At 36.8% G+C, this 19,518-nt stretch overlaps 1 protein-coding gene across 2 annotated transcripts in view; it reads right to left on the bottom strand.

Moving 5' to 3' along the window:
• The window catches only part of slc44a2 (solute carrier family 44 member 2), a 52,536-nt gene that overhangs the window by 8,416 nt on the left and 24,602 nt on the right, over positions 1–19,518 (bottom strand). Inside the window, exons 11-22 of one of the 2 annotated variants that reach the window (XM_056459485.1) lie at positions 16,915–17,046; positions 15,812–15,911; positions 13,569–13,661; positions 13,269–13,353; positions 9,577–9,839; positions 9,174–9,268; positions 8,252–8,355; positions 7,265–7,338; positions 4,781–4,851; positions 4,570–4,658; positions 4,405–4,489; positions 733–2,027 (exon numbers count right to left, since the gene is read on the bottom strand). In XM_056459485.1, coding sequence (XP_056315460.1) covers positions 1,510–2,027; positions 4,405–4,489; positions 4,570–4,658; positions 4,781–4,851; positions 7,265–7,338; positions 8,252–8,355; positions 9,174–9,268; positions 9,577–9,839; positions 13,269–13,353; positions 13,569–13,661; positions 15,812–15,911; positions 16,915–17,046 — 1,709 coding nt within the window. In that variant the 3' untranslated portion in view covers positions 733–1,509. Of the gene's footprint in view, positions 1–732; positions 2,028–4,404; positions 4,490–4,569; positions 4,659–4,780; positions 4,852–7,264; positions 7,339–8,251; positions 8,356–9,173; positions 9,269–9,576; positions 9,840–13,268; positions 13,354–13,568; positions 13,662–15,811; positions 15,912–16,914; positions 17,047–19,518 lie in introns of those variants that run through there. The other variant, XM_056459486.1, reaches the window with a different exon arrangement.

A 19,518-nucleotide genomic window follows, 5' to 3' on the forward strand; every position in this document is an offset into this window, starting at 1 on the left:
CTCCCCGCTAACCATCCTTATGCTAGGACCCCCCCCATCTCTGGGCTGGTCCATAGATTGTCACCAGGTCTCCCCTCTGGGTAGCAGGTGAGCTCCGCAGCGTCCTCCCTATCGGGACTGAACGCTTTCCCAACGTACTGTCGTATCAAAACCTTTTTACAGGGTTATTGCGACTCCCCGAAAAATATAACCGTTTCTGAACAGGTAAGTGAGGGCCAGGGGACACGTTGGAAGACTGTGTCTCGGGGTGTTGTAGGTGCGCTTGCTCTACTGCGTGGCACACCCTTCGCCAGGGGCGCAGTAAGGTTCTTTCGTTGTGGCGTTTTCCATAGATTTCCCCATAGTGGAAGTTTCCACATAGCATTGGAGTTCCCCATCCGAAGGGGAACGCTACGGTTACTAAAGTAACCCTTCGTTCCCCGAGGGGGGGAACGGAAATGCTATGTTCCTTCGCCACAACGATTGTCCCTTAGCTGTTGAGCGTGAAAGTCTCTTCAGCTAGAAAAGGATGTCGAGCATGGCACTGGCTGCGTCTTTATAGCATGACTGATTGTCATTGACGCCAGCTGTGCACGCTGACGCTGCCAACTCATTGGCATTTCATTGGCCCGTTTTTATACTCTTTCAGATGATTGGATTCTGACGAAATCCCCATAGTGGAAGTTTCCACATAGCATTTCCGTTCCCCCCCTCGGGGAACGAAGGGTTACTTTAGTAACCGTAGCGATTTAGGGAAGGGGGTGGGCGGGTGAACTGGGGCTTTTGAAAACATTATCGGTTAGGTTTAGGGAAGGGGGTGGGTGGGTCAATTGTGAGTCGTGAGTCGGGTAAGTCATTCGGTCAGTCAGTCAACAGCGACCTCTGGTGGATCTACGTGAGAACAGTAGGCGCGAATGGCACTCACAAAGGACATTTGAGGTCTAAAAAAGCATACACAGTGGCCTCTGGTGGATTTGAGCAAACAAATCTGCAAAAAACATTTCTCCTGTGACGTATTTCGCGATCTCCAGAAATGTATACAGGGATACATTTTCACAATAAGCCTGGGTTGTCAGTTTTTCATCAAATTTTGACCAATCAAATGCTCTCTAGCATCTGTCCCGCCCCTTCAAGACGCTTCTCATTTGCTTTTAATTTGATGTGCTCAACCCCTCTCACTGGCCTATCTGTAATAAAAACAAAACGCTATTGGCTGCTTTTAAATAGGGGAGGAGCTACCTGCCGTCTTCATATTTCAGTTGAAATTACGTCAAACGCTGAACAAAAATACGCATTTCAAAGCACTTCACAAGACCTTTCAGTACAAGCCTGCTTCTCTCTTACTTAGTGTCAGGCCGTTCATTATGACAAGTGATTATTACAGTTCTCAAAGATGATTGAGTAAACATTATGACTCAAATGAAGGAGGTTCTTTTCAGTATATACTAATGGCTTACCAAAGCCACCAAAGTGCACCATTTCCCAAATCAGTAGGCATCTCTGAAACGTTGAATGAGCATTCTTACGCAGCTACTCCTGAGGGGTGAGCAGAGTATCGCTCTCCTGAGGTCCGTTTTCTTGAGGCTTGGGTTCCTCTGGTTCTGGTTCTTGCAGGTTCTCGACCTGTGGTGGTTCTGCTTGAGCACCCGGCTCCTCTTTATCTTCTGCGTCAACCTCTTGTGGTCCATTTTGCTGTGGCGTTGCTTGTGTTGGTTCATGCTCTTGCGCTGTCACCTGCTCTTCAGGTTTCTCCTCAGCGGCTGCGGGAGCTTCTGGAGCTTGTGTTTCTTGAGGAGCTTCTTCAATGTGCGTCTCTTGATTGAGTGGTGTCTCTTCTTCTTGATCCTGCTTCAAAACGGTCTGTTCCTTGAGCTGCACCTCTCCGTTCTCCTGCAGAGGGATTTCATCTTCGGCTTGCACCTGTATGACGGGCACCTCCGCATGGTCTGTTTCTTCGATGCTTTTTTCGATAGACAAAATCTGGTGCAGCTCAGGAGACATGAAAAATGGTTTGTCGGAAGAGCCGTCATTTCTCTCCAGGTCTTCGCCTTGAGTTTGCGTTTGTATGGGATGTTTTTTTAAGCGTTAGTGTTTTAGAGCGCACGTTGCAGAAAGAAGCACAAGGACGCATGATTGGACACAATCATGTAGCAGTTGGAAAAAAAGAGAGGGAGAGAGAGAGAAAGAGAGGAAATGGTTAGACATAAAGCAAGCCGAGTGCCCCAAAAGCATTTGTGATTTGCAGGTATGTCAACAGTGGGTGCTGGAAGTCAAAATGCCATCATTTTCTCCATACAGAAATATGTCTTGACAACAAACCATGAGCTCTGAAGCTGAGAAACAACATGTGATAATGTATTATCAGGGTTTCTGCAGATATCATAATGTCAAATTTAAGACTTTTTAAGACCTTATTAAGACCATTTAGTATTAAATTTAAGACCTATATCACAATATCAAAACCACGAGAGAAAATGCAAAAATCACAAAATTTGTGGTAAAATAAAATTATTAAATTGAACAGTACTAAAGACAGGTTAGATGCACCATTGAACTACAGAAAAAACAAACAAACAAACATCTTAAGGCTGATTAATAATTTCGCCTGGCACCGCATCGCGCACCTCACGAAACGGACGAGGCTTTTATACTTGACACGTTTGGCGTTGTGATATTCTTTAAAACGACAGGGGCCAGTCATAAGAAACTCAGTGTAAAGTCAGACTGATAAACAGAAAGTAGGTAGTTTCCAGAACTACATCATATCATTAATATCGTTCAAGATTTTAAAACAAATAATTTTTTTTTTTAATATAATTTATTATAATGATTGTAAAGATTTATAACCATTCAAGATTTTTTTTAATCAAACTTTGATGCATCACTTGCTTTTGTTCATATCTCGGACAGTTCTACCTATTAAAGTCAAATATCAATGACAAGAGAAAATGGGTTGCTCTACAATTATTTTTTTTTTATTATGGCAAGAATAAAAGCAAAGAAAACATATCTCCTATACTTCTGCTAAAAAGGCAATAATGGTCCAACAATCCAGTCCATTATCAACAATAAAGCCTAGAATTTGGGCATCAGTATACTTTAAACCAGTTCAAATAATCTTTTCTATTCATCAATTTGTTACTTAATTTTAGTTTGTAGCTATTACATTGTTTTAACTTCAAAATTGTAATCTATACACCAGTGTAAAATTATGAATGGTGGAAAAACATTCTGTAATATTAAACAACCTGGTCCTCCACTTATGCCATGGCATCTTTTTTTGTTTTAACAAACTTTTCCCTCAGGTTTTTCCAAACTTTTACAAAAACTTTCCTCCTTTCCCACGACTCTTGCAATTTCTAGCTAATAATTATTGGTCATATGGTTATCTCTATCGCATGGACGGATTATAAAGACTTTATAAAGACTACTCTTTTTCAAAGGACATCCTGGGATTTTTCATGACCACAGAAAGCCAGGACCTCGGTGTAATGTCTCATCAGAAAGACGGCGCTTACTGAGCAGTATAGAGTTCCTGTCACTATACTGGGGCGTTGGCCCCTATTGGCCTAGCTTTCCACTGTAGTCTCCCATCCAGGTACTGACCAGGCACTTAGCTTCAGTGGGCGACCATGTGAGAGTTGCAGAGAGCTAGCTGCCGGAGATTAAATAATATTTAATAAATATCAATAGTTTAATAGTTACTAATAGTAGTAATAGTAGTACTAATAGTTTTTATGTACTGCTTTTAGTTTACAGCTTTAGCTGAAAAATATTTGTTTTAAAATTGTTAAGGTATATTTATTTAAAGACATGGAGCTACATTTTTTTTCAGTAAAACATTGTTTAATAATAAAACAATCAATAAAACAAGCTTTTAATGTTTAGCTTTTCCCTCATTTGACTTGCAAACTCAGTATTTAATTCTAACATATAATTTTAAATCACTTGTGACTTTTGTAAAGCTAAATATGACCAATAAGTAATTCCCTGAAAATAAAAATACAGTTAAATGTCATCTTGTACTTCTTTGTGCATTTACTTTAGCTTGAAATTAACGTTTGTAAACCTGGAATTAAATGTTGTGATTCATCTCAGAGCGGATTGGTTTGGTTCAAGCTTTGAAACTCTACTGAATGACAAAGTAAATGTAGAGAAAATGAAGGAGGAATCTAGCAGAAGGTCACTGTCGCCATTATAGGAAAGAACAACCGTTAAAAGACACGGAAGATGGCAGTTTGAGTGCTGAAATGTGTTTAGCTGTTGATAACAAGAAAATTCAGCATCCAGGAAAACTTATCAATAAAAACAGCTGCTATGCATCAGAAACCATTGCTCTATTATGCAACCGATACATTAAAAACTTGTTAAATGTGTTCATTATCTATTATCTTGTGAAAAAAATATAAGCTGCTTCACACTTACAGAAACAGAGGAAGAGTGTGTCCACACACATGGCATAAACGCTAAAAAAGCCATGAGCAATCAGATAGGAGCCAAACACCACAGTCTGCAAATGAAGGGGATGTAATTATAACAGAAATGAGATTTGCAATATTGCAAATGGAGTATCTAGAATCTATTACTCACCAATATAGGCACCCAGTAGTAATTAAGGGCTGGTGCGACGTCCTTCGCTATCTTAATCTTGCCAGTGAAAAAGAAGAAGGAACAAATTCCTGCGAAGAACAGGAAGAAATTGCTAGTGCGTGCAGTTGTAGATTGGAGAACTGGAATGCTAATGTTAGGTCCACCCAAATAACGTCTGGATTCAAGTGACATCTGTGACCAAATCACTCACCCACAATACCAACGATTAGGAGTTTGCCCAAAAATAACAGGAAGTCAGTCACTTTGTCAAGAACTGCCACACTAGAAAACAAACGAGCAAAGCGATTTCGCTTTAAACAATTTATTTACAGTCACACAAAACACTGACTAAAAGATTTAAGTTTGTTCACACTTGTGCTTACCCACATAAAAAAATACAATATAATAGTATAGTAAATAGTCATTTAAAATAATATTGTTGTTTACACTAAATACTGGGCGGACTGGTGGCTCAGTGGTTAGCACTGTCGTGTCACAGCAAGAAGGTCACTTGTTTGAGTCCCGGCTGAGCCAGTTGGTATTTCTGTATGGAGTTTGCATGTTCTCCCCGTATCGGTGTGGGTTTTGTTCGCGTGCTCCGGTTTACCCCACAGTATAAACACATGCGCTATAGGTAATTCGGGTAAACAAAATTGGCCATAGTGTATGAGAGTGTGTGTGAATGAGTGTGTATGGGTATTTCCCAGTACTGGATTGTGGCTGGAAGGGCATCCGCTGTGTTAAACATATGCCGGAATAGTTGGCGATTCATTCCACTTTGGCGACCCCTCATAAATAAGTGACTAAGCTGAAGGAAAATTAATGAATGATCCTTAATACTGTAATGCTTTTGAACGATACTATAGTAAGGTGTATTATACTGTACATTTATAATTATACTAATTATTATACTTATGTAATATATACTATTTAGAACTTTTGTTAATGAATGCTACAGCATACTGTTGTATTAACTAGAGTGAACTAATAAATGGCTATATAGTAAATACTGCTGCATACTTTAGTTTATACTGCAGTAAACTGTGGTGCATTGTAATATAATATACAACATGATAATGAAAACTACAGTATTGGGTCATTTGTTTATATTACTACAGATGTTGTATTACCGTGGCAACTATATAATTATCACAACAGATTAATTCAAGTACTCTTGTATGGTTCAAAAACACTACCGTATTTACGATAAATTACTATAGTATTTTTTTATGTGGATGGGTTGTCTTGGTTTGCTTAATCCAGATAAAATAAGTAAATAAATAAAAAAATAAATAAAACATTAAACCTAGTGTTCACACTGTCATTGTTACAAATAATAAAAAGGAAAAGGTTTGATTAAGAATTGTTACTTTCTATGGCTTCATCTTGTGACACCATGACATGTTTTGTATTGTTTAGATCAAGAGCTGCCCGAATTTGGTCCTGGAGGGCTGGTGTCCTGCTTAATTTAGTTCCAACTCCAATCAGAATCTTACTTGACTTTCTAAAAGTATCTATGCAGGTGTGTTGCAGGTGTGTTGCAGGTGTGTTGAGCCCTCCAGAACCGAGTTTGATCTAAACCAAGGGTGCCCAAACCTTTTCCGATCAAGGGCCAAAAACCAAATATCATTATTAGCCGTGAGCCGAAGGTAAATATACCAAACTATTACTGATTAAAAAATGAAGGGAACACTTAAACAACACAACGTAACTCCAAGTGTTTCCTTTATTTTTTGAGCAGTATATATTACATTGAATTTACTAATTTATTTCATAATATTTAAAAACAACCAAAAAAAACAAAACATAAATTTAAATCGTATTAACTAATGCAGTATAACTTTTAAAATGATAGCTTATTGCAATTAAACAGTGAACAGTGGAGCTAGTCAAGCAGAATCTGCCTTTGCCTTGATTTGCTCACTAAAGCCTCTGCATTCTCTGTCAGGTGACAGCATGTACATTTAAACTAAATCTGATTAATTTACTATAGTTAATTGAAACATTTAATTTCAGTTCGCTTTTAACAATAAAACAAACAAATAAAAGGTTACATTAGATTTAAATCATTTGGGCTTCTCTGGTTTAGATTCCTGTCCGTGTTATATTTCACTCAAACTGCATCAGAGTTTGTTTGAAAGCAGAATGAGTGCCATTTCTTCAGGAATCTCGGTTCGCTTTTTGATGTACACAAAGGTTCATTCATTCATTCATTTTGTTTTCGGCTTATTCCTTTTATTAATCTGGGGTCGCCACAGCGGAATGAACCGCCAACATATCCAGCACATGTTCTACGCAGCGGATGCCCTTCCAGCCACAACCCATCACTGGGAAACACTCATTCACACACATACACTACGGACAATTTAGCCTACCTAATTCATCTATAGCGCATGATTTGGACTTGTGGGGGAAACTGGAGCACCTGGAGGAAACCCACACCAACACGGGGAGAACCTGCAAACTCCACACAGAAATGCCAACTGCTCCAGCCAAGGCTCGAACAAGCGACCTTCTTGCTGTGAGGCAAACGTGCTACCCACTGCGCCACCGTGCAGCCCAACAAGGTTCAATACATTCAAATTATTCAAAAAACACTACTTCAAATTAACCACAATTATAAAGTAATCACACCAGAGTTCATTTTAATCAAGTCAATTCTGTGAACACACAATTAAATTTAAGTAACACTCACCGGATTATGTTCCTCATCAGGAGGAAAAATGCATCCCTGGCAGATGTGCAGAAATTTTTGCCATAAATTGCCACCTGAAAAGACAAGTTACTTGACTATAATTATTGTTTGGGAAATTTTATTATCAAGCACTATACAAGGACTTCAAGAATTGCAAGACAGGTTCATTGGAAATACGTGCCTCAGCCTACAGTTTTGCAGAGTTTCAAATATGCTGCTTCAGGTAAGTTTTGATGCACATTTCAAATGACAAATCCAGTAAAGGGCACTTACATTTTTACAAATCTGAAATGTGTTACTTAGGGGATGTTTTGTTGTACAGATACACATCCTTCCTGTATGCAAGGCATAGCTTGCTGTACAGATTACCTAGCGAACCACTGATTTAAACCCTTCCCTAAACCCAAATATTGTTTCAAAAGCAACCGTAAGAGAAAAATTCACTGCGACCATGTAGTTTTACCTTGATTTTACATTGCTTTTACTTGATTGGTAAAGCCATGCTCCATAGGACTCAAACCTGAGTGCTCTGCATCTCAATTATAACGTTGTACAAGGTGAGCTTCCCAGCAAACTGACCACAACAGAAAAGTTGTCCATATGGAGATAGACAGGTGAGCTAAACATATTCAAATACAAATTTTAGACACTGTTACGTTGTTTTGTGGTGTTTATTTGGTGGTGTGCAAAGAACGACATGAAAATAATCATTTATTTGTTGATAATATGTTCCTTTAAATATCGCTAATGTGAAAAGGAACAAAAGATGTTGGCGTCACACTGCACGGCAGTGTTCATTTTACCTAGAAACCGCAATTAAACATATGTTGATGTACGTTTTTGCAGTTTTACAAAATTGTAGGCTGAAGCACGTATTTCAAATGAGCCTGTGTTTAAGAAATTTGTTATCAAGCACTACTGATGGTCCCTGGCACAGAAACAAACCCCAGAAGTTCAATCGTTATCAATCTGGAAATAAAAATGTACCATGATGTAGGCGTTCCTGTTTATAAACTTGATGAATTTCTCCAGACACCAGAAGCAGCACTTCAGGCAGCTCAGCAGGAATTTAGCAAATTTATTCTGGGCACCTGAGAGAAGCAAATGTCACATTCAATACTCAAAGTCACATAAAAGACGGAATACAATGGTTCTGTTCTGTAATCGCTTCCCACACTTATTTCTTTTAGACTTTTTTAGCTGGTCTAAAAGTGGGACAGAATCAAGCTGTCTGAGCACATTATTTCCAGAGATTTTATTAATAACTTTTCTTAGTGTATGTATTATATAGTTTAAAAGGGTAACTTTCATGTAAAACACACAAAAACATTGCTCTTTTCCATACATTAAAATGATAAAATGGCCATTGACTGCCAAGCACCAAAAACAGGTTTCTTTAAGTTTTATAAAGCTAGATTTAAGACTTTTTAAGACTAAAACAATGCTTTAAGACCCGTTAAGATAAACAAAGGGAAAACAATAGATTAAAAGTATTAAATGTTAATTTATAGGCAGCAAAGTCAAAGTTTTAAAAATTAACTTCAAAAATAACAATCACATTGGAAAAATATGTAATGTATTATTTTTTCCAAGCACAAATGACTACAAGATTATTAAATCAAGATACACACATGACATATTATTATTATATATTGTCTTAATAGCTAATGATCCTTCATAACCGATCACAATAAAATAAAAATCTTTCTCTGAGCTTTTATGAGTTGGACAAATCCTGCTAAATACAGTATAAACTTTCCTTTTCAATCTTCAATACACCAAATTTTTGGTTCTTACCGTTCTTTCAGTATTAAAAACATTTTTTTTTCTAATACAAAACTAGTCTGTCCAGTCTTAAATGTGCATCCTCTGAAGCAAAATAATCGAAAAAACATTAAAACACTGAGACCTTTGAGCTTCTGATCCAGATACTCCAGCAAGACCCTGATGACTTGAACGATAGCAAGAATGAGGGAGCCAAATGCCAGAGTGCCAGTGTGATACCTGCAAAATAAAAAAATAAAAAAAATAAAAACATTTTTTTTTGCGTGTTCAAACTACTTATTTAAAGTGAGCTGAAACAACATAATTCTTGAGATTTCATTGGGATAACTTAATTCTTTTATGTTCAATCCACATAAATTTGTTAAAAGTGTTAAGTTAACTTAATCAATTTGTGTTAGGACAACATGAATGAATTGTGTGGAAGCCTGCTTTTTTACAGTGAATATAAATCATAAAATTCCACATATGAGTTGAAAATGTATATAAAAAAATATAAAAGCTGAAAATGTTTTTTTTTATTCACACACCTGAGGGCTCGTCCCAAAGAGTTGAAGATAGGGAAAGCTGGCATGTCGTCAGGCTTTTTGAATGCCCAGTAATAAGAGGCAAATGCCCCCGCCAGTGTGACCTGACCCAGCGCTATCACAAAATTCACACACCAGAAGAAGAGGAATAAATTGTAGAACTGGAAGACAATCAACCACTTGTGGTATAACGTTTCTCCTCCATAAAAAGCAAACAGACACTCGGCATCAGGACATTCAGTGGTGACGTTTGAGGTGTTGAAAGTCTGAGGAGGGAATCAAATAATGCAACATTATCAAATAAAATACTGCAAATGCAACCTTCGTATTGCTGCTCATTTACTTTTCATACCAAACCTGACATAATAGAGAATAGTCTGTATTTGTGGAAAGCAAAGCATGGTTTTGCTGTGCATGACAAATGCGGCCTATGTGAAACCAAAACAAGTGCATGCTACTTCTGCTCTGTATACACACAGCTTCTGCACTAAATTAGGCGCAAGTGTGAGACGGATCTTAAGAAGGTTTTCCTCTTCCTGTTTTGAACAGTGTTATATTTGTGAAAACACTTGCAATAAAAGATGTACATACAAATACAGTTGAAGGCAAACTGTTATTAGTCCCTATTATGTAATTTTAATTAAACAAATACTTTATAGTATTGACCTTCTAGTATTCTTAGAAAGTAATTACACTTTTTTTTTGTTTGGCTAAAAAAAAAAGCAGTTTTTATATTTTTGACAATCATTTTTAAGGTCAATATTATTAACCCCTAAGCAATTACAATTTTTTTACCTACAGAACAAACCACTGTTGTTCAAGGATTTCCCTATTTAACAGTACTTGCCTGGTTAACCTAATTAAGCCTTTAAAGGTCCAATGAAATTAAAATAAAGTTTTTCGATGTTAGCATCAGTATTGTTAGTTTTTCGGATGTCTATAAGCTAGTGTGCTCCAAAACAGTGACAAAACTCACATTTAGAAGATATAAAACTGATATCAACATGTAAAGCTTGTAGTTTGTCACCTCCACCTAAATGGATCTTTTTCATCTTAACCCATACTACAGTTTCTCATCACATCATAACCAATCAAATGCTCACTAGTATCTGACATGCCCCGCCCCCTTCAAGACGCTTCTCGTTTGCGTTTCATTTCATGCGCTTGAGCTCAAACACTCCCACTGGCAGAACGGTGATAAAACAAAATGCTATTGGCTGTTTTTTTTAAAAGGGGAGAAGCTACTCTATGTCCAACCCTCTCTTCGTGTTTTGGTTGAGATTACGTCAAACATTGAATAAAAATTCACATTTCAAAGCACTTCACAGGACTTTTAAATTGCAGCTTAAGCTGAATCCTAGTATCCTACAAATTAACTTGTAAATAATCATGTACTGTCATCATGCAAAGTCAAAAGAAATGAGATATTAGAAAGGAGTTATTAAAACTATTATGTTTAAAAATGATGAAAAAAATATTCCCTCTACTAAACAGGACTTATGAAATGTTTGAAAAAAATTAAACATTTTACAGGAGGGCTAATCATTTTGCCTTCAACTGTACCTGACAAGTTAGAGACAATCATTACTTATTAGGAGATCATAATGACACATAAACAATCAGACATCTGAATATCATATCGTGCTCAAAAACATTTCCTACTATCAATGAAGAAAATGTTTGTGCTGCTTAATTTTGTTTTTGTGAAAACTATGATATATACTCTTTCAAATTGTTTCATTAATAGAAATTATTTGAGATTATTAATTTCTTTAACATTTCCAAACAATTTACGGTATCCATTGACTTCCATATTTTTTCCCCTGAAGTGAATGTTAATGGTTACTGCTGTAACTGTTAGCATCAATAACCATTTTTTCTCACTTTTTTTCTTCATTCATTCATTTTCTTTCGGCTTACTCCCTTATTTATCAGAGGTCGCCACAGCAGAATGAACCGCCAACTATTCTAGCATTTGTATAATGCAGCGGATTCACCTATAGCGCATGTTTTTGGACTGTGGGGGGAAACCGGAGCACCTGCAGGAAACCCATGCCAACACTAGGAGAACATGCAAACTCCACACAGAAATGTCAACTGGCCCTAGACTCGAACCAGCGACCTTCTTGCAGTGAGGGGACAGTGCTAACCACTGAACCACCGTGTCACCTCATTTTTTTTTTTTTTTCTTTAGAGTTCAGAAAATCAGAAACTCAAGATAGAAACTCCTATAGTTTTAGACCGATATGTTTAGGCAGATATGTAAATGATGATTTAACAAATCAGGCGTAAGTGTGAGACTGTATCTTACTTGAGTTTTCCTCTTCCTGTTTTGAACAAGGTTACATTTTTGGAAACACTTACAAAAAGGAAGTACATACAAATACAGCTGAAGGCAAAATCATTAGCCCTACTGTGCAATTTTAATTCTACAAATATTTTAATAAGTGATGTTACGGTGCAAGGAAATGTTTACAGTATCTCCTTTAATATTTTTGTCTTCTGGAGAAAGTCTTATTTGTTTTAGTTTGGCTGGGAAAAAAAAGCAATTTTACAATTTTTTAAAATAATTTTTGAGGTCAGTATTATTAGTTCTCTACAGAACAAACCACTGTTATCAAATGACTTGCCTATTTAACCAAACTTGCATAGTTAAACTTAGTTAAGTCTTTAAATTTTTTTAAGCTGGATATTAAAAAACAAACCAACAAAAACAAAACTGTTAAAAAATGATAACAAAAAGTCATGACAACAAATGTTTTTATATTACTTTACCCTAATATAAAAGTTAATCAGGTTTCAACTATATAGATGTATTAATGTATATGAGTTTGTTCAGATGGATGGAAATTCTACAAAATGCTTAATATTTGAATATAAACATAATAATAAACATAATAATAAACAACACACACACATATATACATACACATAAATAAATAAATAAATAAATAAATAAATATATATATATATATATATATATATATATATATATATATATATATATATATATATATATATATACATATACATATATATATATATATATATATATATATATATATATATATATATATATATATATATATAGTTGAAGTATTTGCCCCCCTTCCCCAATTATGTTTAACAGAGCAAGGAAATTTTCACAGTATGTTTGATAAAAAATTTTCTCCTGGAGAAAGTCTTATTTGTTTTATTTCAGCTAGAATAAAAGCAGTTTTTAATTTTTAAACACCATTTTATGGAGAAAATCATTAGCCCCTTTAAGCTATATTTTCTTTCGATAGTCTACAGAACAAACCATCGTTATACAATAACTTGCCTAATTACCCCAACCTGAATAGTTAACCGAATTAACCTAGTTAAGCCTTTAAATGTCACTTTAGGCTGTATAGAAGTGTCTTGAAAAATATCTAGTCAAATATTATTTACTGTCATCATGGCAAAGATAAAATAAATCAGTTATTAGAAATGAGTTATTAAAGCTATTATGTTTAGAAATGTGTTGAAAATCTTCTCTCCGTTAAATAGAAATTAGGGAAAAAATAAACAGGGGGGATAAGAATTCTGACTTCAACTGTATATATAAACATAAACTGGTCTATTCAAAATCATATTCTGAAATGCTTCATTTATGTCAGGAGTGACAAACAATCGACTAACACAATAGTAATAGAGCATAATAAAGCACTAACCGCAGGGTTGCAGGTGTCCCTGGAATACATACAATCACTTGTATTGAAAACCTTATATATAGGCTCATTGGAGGTGGACAAAAACCTACAAAGAAGTCAAGGAGATTACATCTGCATGGAAACAACATTACATTATATTACCAAGATTACAAAAGTTATAGCATTTATACAATTATATTATAACAATATAGCATTTTTGTAATGACTAATCAAATAAAATTAATTATGCCTGTGTCTATTTGTTTGTTATTATGTGTAAAGGCATCATTTCTGGCATCATTGTGACTTTTTTTAGGATACACGGCGGTGATGGCCCAGTATGCGATGACCAATGACATCAGGGCGTAGGTCAGCAGTGGGTAGAACAGCGATGACATCACATGACCGATGGCCCTGAAAAATAGATGGGATCATTAAGGCTTCCTGTCTAACACTCCTCCTAGTTAACCTAATTATTATTTCATGACTTTAAGCCTCTGTTAATCCATCACACCCGAGGAAAACGCTGCTAAAGTACTAATGCTATTAGAGAGTATCTAAAGAAAGCAGTGATATGGAACATGAGACCAAACAATGTCAGCAACACATCTGACAACATGGTTTGCTCTACTGTTAAAAGGGTTTCTGAAGGTTTTATCAATACTTTTTAGGACCTTTCTGTGAATTAAATTTCAGACTTGCATGGTCCGGTTGGACCAACAGAAAAAATTTTAACTAGTCTCATCAAAATATATATATATATATTTTGTTATACATGCACTTTTTTCAACATGAAGTTTCTTTTTTTTAATTGACATGTTTTAAAAACTAGCTTTAAATACTCGGAGATCTTTAAAACAAATGTTAATGTAAGGAAGATAATTAAATCATAGTAACTTTCGTTAAAAATTCTATTGAGATGTTTGTTGGTGATTGGATGGGTGGTGGCCGACTGGGTAACTTACATGGACAAAAATTAAAACCTATTTAAAAATTAAGGGGACTTATTTACAAGATGCAAGTCTCTGATGTTCCTATACTCTCAGAAATAAAGGTACAGGAGCTGTCACTGAGGCAGTACCTTTTTAAAATATACATATTTGTACCTGAAGGGTCCCTAATGGTACCTCAGAGGTACTTTTTAGGTACATTTGGGCACTTAAAGGCACCTTTGAGGTACCACTGTGTCGCTGGGTAAAATATGTATCTTTTGAAAAGGTACTGCCCCAGTAACAGCTCCTGTACCTTTATTTCTAAAAGTGTAGAGTGTGTATGTGAAGTGTCAGCTCAAAATAACATACAAATAATGTTTTATAACTCTTTGAAACTGCCCTCTTTAGGCTTTGATCCTAAATGTGCCATTTTGGTGACTGTCGCTTTAAATTCAAATGAGATTGTGCTCTTTTCAAAAGAGGGCGGAGCTACAAATGCCTGTATGTCAGCATAGTGGCAGATTCAAAAACAGGACTAACGTCTTATGCTAATGAGGGAGAGATCGTCACTAATGGGTGGGGCTTTCCCCCCTCTGATGACACGTACAAAGGGAGAATGTCAATCAAAGTGTTTCTGCAGACGAAGTGTGATTATAAACAATAAAACGAATACATTTTTACCATTAGAAGCTGGTTATAGCGTGACGCGGTGGCGCAGAGAGTAGCACAATCGCCTCACAGCAAGAAGGTTGCTGGTTCGAGCCTCGGCTGGGTCAGTTGGCGTTTCTGTGTGGAGTTTGCATGTTCTCCCCGTGATCACGCGGGTTTCCTCTGGTTGCTCCGGTTTCCCCCACAAGTTCAAAGACATGTGGTATAGGTGAATTAGGTAGGCTAAATTGTCCAAAGTGTATGAGTGTGTATGGGTGTTTCCCAGAGATCCGCTACATAAAACATATGCTAGATAAGTTGGCGGTTCATTCCGCTGTGGCGACCCCGGATTAATAAAGGGACTAACCAAAAAGAAAATGAATGAATGAAGCTGGTTATAGTCACACACTGTTGCTATACAACTGTGTTTAACCCCCTATAAAAGTGATTTTTGCATAATAGGTCCCCTTTAAGACCTTCAACACTATGGCTGCGTCCGAAATCACCTTCTACTCAGTAGGTTTAAACGTAACACTCAACTGTTAGAAAAGTACGTTCTATACAGTATGGATGTGAGTAGTATGAATGGAACTCGGACGTACTACATCCACCATTTTGTCATGATCACGTGACCTAGCCTTGTCAATTGCATTGCTTCACTTCCATTCATGAATTCTCTCACATTGTACGATGGGATAGCGTAGCAAGCATCGGATGCGCAATTCAGAATCTCGCCAGAAGCAGTAAGTCATCCGGGTACTTCTCGCATACTGATTTTCGAATTCTATGAATTTGGACATACTACTCGGCACGCATACTGATTTTAACACACTATATAGTATGGAAGTATGCGATTTCGGATGCAGCCAATTTTCCAGTAAATGTAATTTACATTTTAAGGCCTAACTTTAAAAACATTTAGACACTTAAAGACTTTTTAAGACACAATTGACACTCTGTGTAAGAAGGTAAATGTAGACTGACTTGCTGGCCTCTTTGATGAGAGCAATAGCGATGAGGAGCCTCTTCCTGAGGAAGATGAGGAGGAGGAGGATCACCACTTCCACAATACACAGGATAATCACTGTGTGGAGATAAATGTGAAAATTAAACATGACAAAAAGAAACCAGATCCACATTATGGCTCATTTAAGTGTCATGACTGCATTAAAATGACATAAATTAATACTTCAGAAAAACTTTTAATTTAAAGGAATAGTTCACCCAAAAATGAAAATTTTCCCATCATTTACTCATTCTCATCTGTCATTGACTTACATATTATTTAGTGTTTATACTATGAATGACATTGGATGTTTTTTCCCAACGTCTTATTTTGTGTTCAACAGAAAATTTTAAAATACTTGAGTGTGAAGGAAACGGTGAGGACAATTTCACTTTTGGGTGAACTATCCCTTAAACCTTTAAAATAGGTCAAAGAACAGACATTATTTTTTACATTGACATCAAATTAAATTCACAAAAATTATTTTATATATAGGAAACGTTAGTTAGAACTAAAGTGTTTCAAAAATAAAATAAAATATGGATGAAACTGTGAAAAGTGTTTGGTCCCTGTGATTCCTCCCAGACTCCCATTTCCCACAGCCATCTGCCACAATCACACACCTGTTTCCAATCAGTCAGACTATTTAAGCTGCACTCAAATACACAAGGTGAAGTATTGTTTAGCTGTATCCTTGTCTTGTCTTGCATTGCCTGTGTTTTTACCCTTGACTATTTCCTTGTTTTTGATTATTTGATTTCAGCCCTGACCCTTAAAATTACTCTTATTTTAATTAATAATATAAATTACTATCCTTTGCCTGAATATAGTTGTTTGCTGATGTTCAAACGAGCTTGTCTTAATTAAGCTTGTGCTAAATAAAGCAGCACTTGGATCTTACTTCTATTTCAAGCCAGCCTTTTTGTAGAAATATTGTTCCATTATATTGTAAATTGTTATAATATTTTGCAATAATGATCAAATTAATGTTAACACTACAATTAAAACAATAAAGACATACCAACCCCAAAGAGTAATTTTTTATCTTTGTAAATATTGGCATGGTGATTTTAATACTCACTGAAGGCAAGCCAGGTCTGCTGAATCTGTAAGTACACAGAGAAGTCCGTCTGCAGACCCAGATCCTTGATAGTGACATCAGAACCAGCCTGTCCTTTTAGGCTGGCGTACTGCATGTAGCAATGGAAAATACCTGGAAAAAAAGACCCAGGAGAAGTTAAAATACAGTAGTGAAAATCGAATGAAACTCATTAATAAATCTTCAGATGCCTTACAATACACTCACTGGCCACCTCATTACACCTGTGCACCTGCTTAATTCAAAATATTTAATCACATGGCTGCAATTCAATGCATTTTACCATGTAAACATAGTCGAGACAATCAGAACAAAGAAGAAAACTTATTTAAAGGGCCATACAAACACCATAACCAATCATTATTCTCCAGCTTAGAGGAGAGTCTTTGCACCAGGTGGAGGTGTTCCAGTTTCTTGTTTTTTGTTTTTTTCATGAATCAGGGAAGAATAAGATTGACAGCCAGATTGGTGCATCGGCGGCAGTTTGATGTACTGGTCCATTGTGATGAAGAAGGAACTGAGCCAAAGGCAAAGCTCTTAGTATATCACTCAATCTATGTTCTGACTGAAAGGGCAAGATCTCAGATACAAGCAGGTGAAATGATTTTCCTTTGCAGGGTTGAAATCCGCACCCCTTCAGAGATAGGATGAGAAGCTGTGTCACCCAGGAAAAGGCCCTGGGGAAGACCCAGGAAGGACTATGGCCCAAACCCAATTCTACCCCTTAGCCCTTCCTCTTACCCTCATTTTGCACGTTCACATGAAGGGGTGGGGTGTCCCAATTCTCTTTAGCTTGAAAGCGTAGGGCTGAGGGGAAAGGGTAGATAACCCTTCGAACAGAGATTTTTTTAGGATCACACTCAAAACCAAGGTGTAAGCAAATTTCCCAGACTACATCAGCCATAACGGCAGCATAGCTGCACCCGTAAGTAAGGAGATGCACAAATTAGTATTAGTCATGTCTTTTTTGAAAAACGCTAAAATAAAAACCGCTAAATTTGGCTATCTATAACCCCTAATAATAACTCTTGTATAGCAGTCCCACAACATTCTGTCACTCAATGACACTCGAATATCCTGTCAGAAAAGCCTAGTGGCTGAGAATGGGCTTTTTACAGTGTCTGCTATAATGTTAATGTTGTTTTTGGTGTGTTTACATAGATGAATATGGCCACTGTGTAAATGCACAGTACAGTTACGATCTTATTGTTGCATTATATTATTATGATAAAATAATTTATGCCTCCAGTGATTTCCTGAAGATAAACACCAAAAAATAAATCAACTGGAATAACTACAGCAGTCGGCATCGTCTGATCTCAAATGAAGCAAGAGCTCACGATGACATATGATGACGTGTGCAGGTGTTGTAGTGGTGTCTCATTTCTTAGGGGTAAATTTTGAAGGCCTTCCCCTTCACACTCTGTTTCAAGGGCCAAGGGGAAGAAGAAGGGGTAGGGGTACAAAAATATAATTGGGATTGGGCCCATGTCTCTTGGCTTGGAACGGAGTGGTCAGAGTAGTACGACTTGGTCGGAGCCAGCTCCGAATGGGCAGGTAAACTACAAGTAGGTGAGACTTGAGCTCCTAGTGGGCTGTCCAAACTTCCTGAAGTTTTTATTGATCTATTTAATGTCTCCTACATGACATAGAGTCTAAACTATTGTGTTTAACTAACATTTACACCAACCACAACCCTTAACTCAACTTCACAGTAACTTGTTGGGTTTTAGTAATGTCTACATCTACCACATCTACCCTAAACCCAACCTCACAGGAACCTTTTGTGTATTATTAATGTCTATACCAACCACAAACCTAAACCCAAACTACTTGTGGTGTAAGTCCCTCCCACTTGGGGGTCACCCAACAGACTTGAGGCATAACTCTCTACCACTTGGAGCTCTCCGGGCTGCAGCGATACCAACTTGTAAGAATGCCTCGGGATCCCCCTGAAGAAGCTGCAAGTCTGGGATTTCTTTCAGAAACTGCCGCCCCTAAGACCAAGCCATTGAGTTTACTACTGTACTCAACCGACTTCCAAAGTCACCAAATCTCAATCCAATAGTCAACTTTTTGAGATTTTTTCCAGATGGGAAATTTACATCATGGATGTGCAGCCATCAAATCAGCAGCAACTCTTATGCTATTCTGTCAATATGGACAAGCATCTCTAATGAAAAGGAAAAAATAACAATTTCCACTCCATTTAGTCTACTCCTCAGTGTCAGTATAGGGTGCATATTCAGGAGAGTGTGCATCCCACTCTGTCACGCTGCTTACCTTGAATGCACCTGTGCTTTGTTTTAAACAGAGGAAGACACATATTGGCATCTGGTGTATACACCAGTGCACAACACTTTATGCCGACACTAAGTAGAAGAAACTGTTGAATAAATTTAGAATTTTTGTTTAATGTGCACAAATGGATTTTTGTAGCTTCAGAATATTCCCATTGAACCATATATTTTTTTTTCTTCTGTACTTTGAATATCAGATTTAAACTAAACTTTTGTGTTCTAAAGACAAATGAAGCTCGTCTATACAGTATGAAGTTGAGTAATTAATAGCAGAACTTTTATTTTT

This window comes from Danio aesculapii, chromosome 6, assembly GCF_903798145.1.
Source record: "Danio aesculapii chromosome 6, fDanAes4.1, whole genome shotgun sequence".
In the NCBI taxonomy this organism is placed as follows: Eukaryota; Metazoa; Chordata; class Actinopteri; order Cypriniformes; family Danionidae; genus Danio; species Danio aesculapii.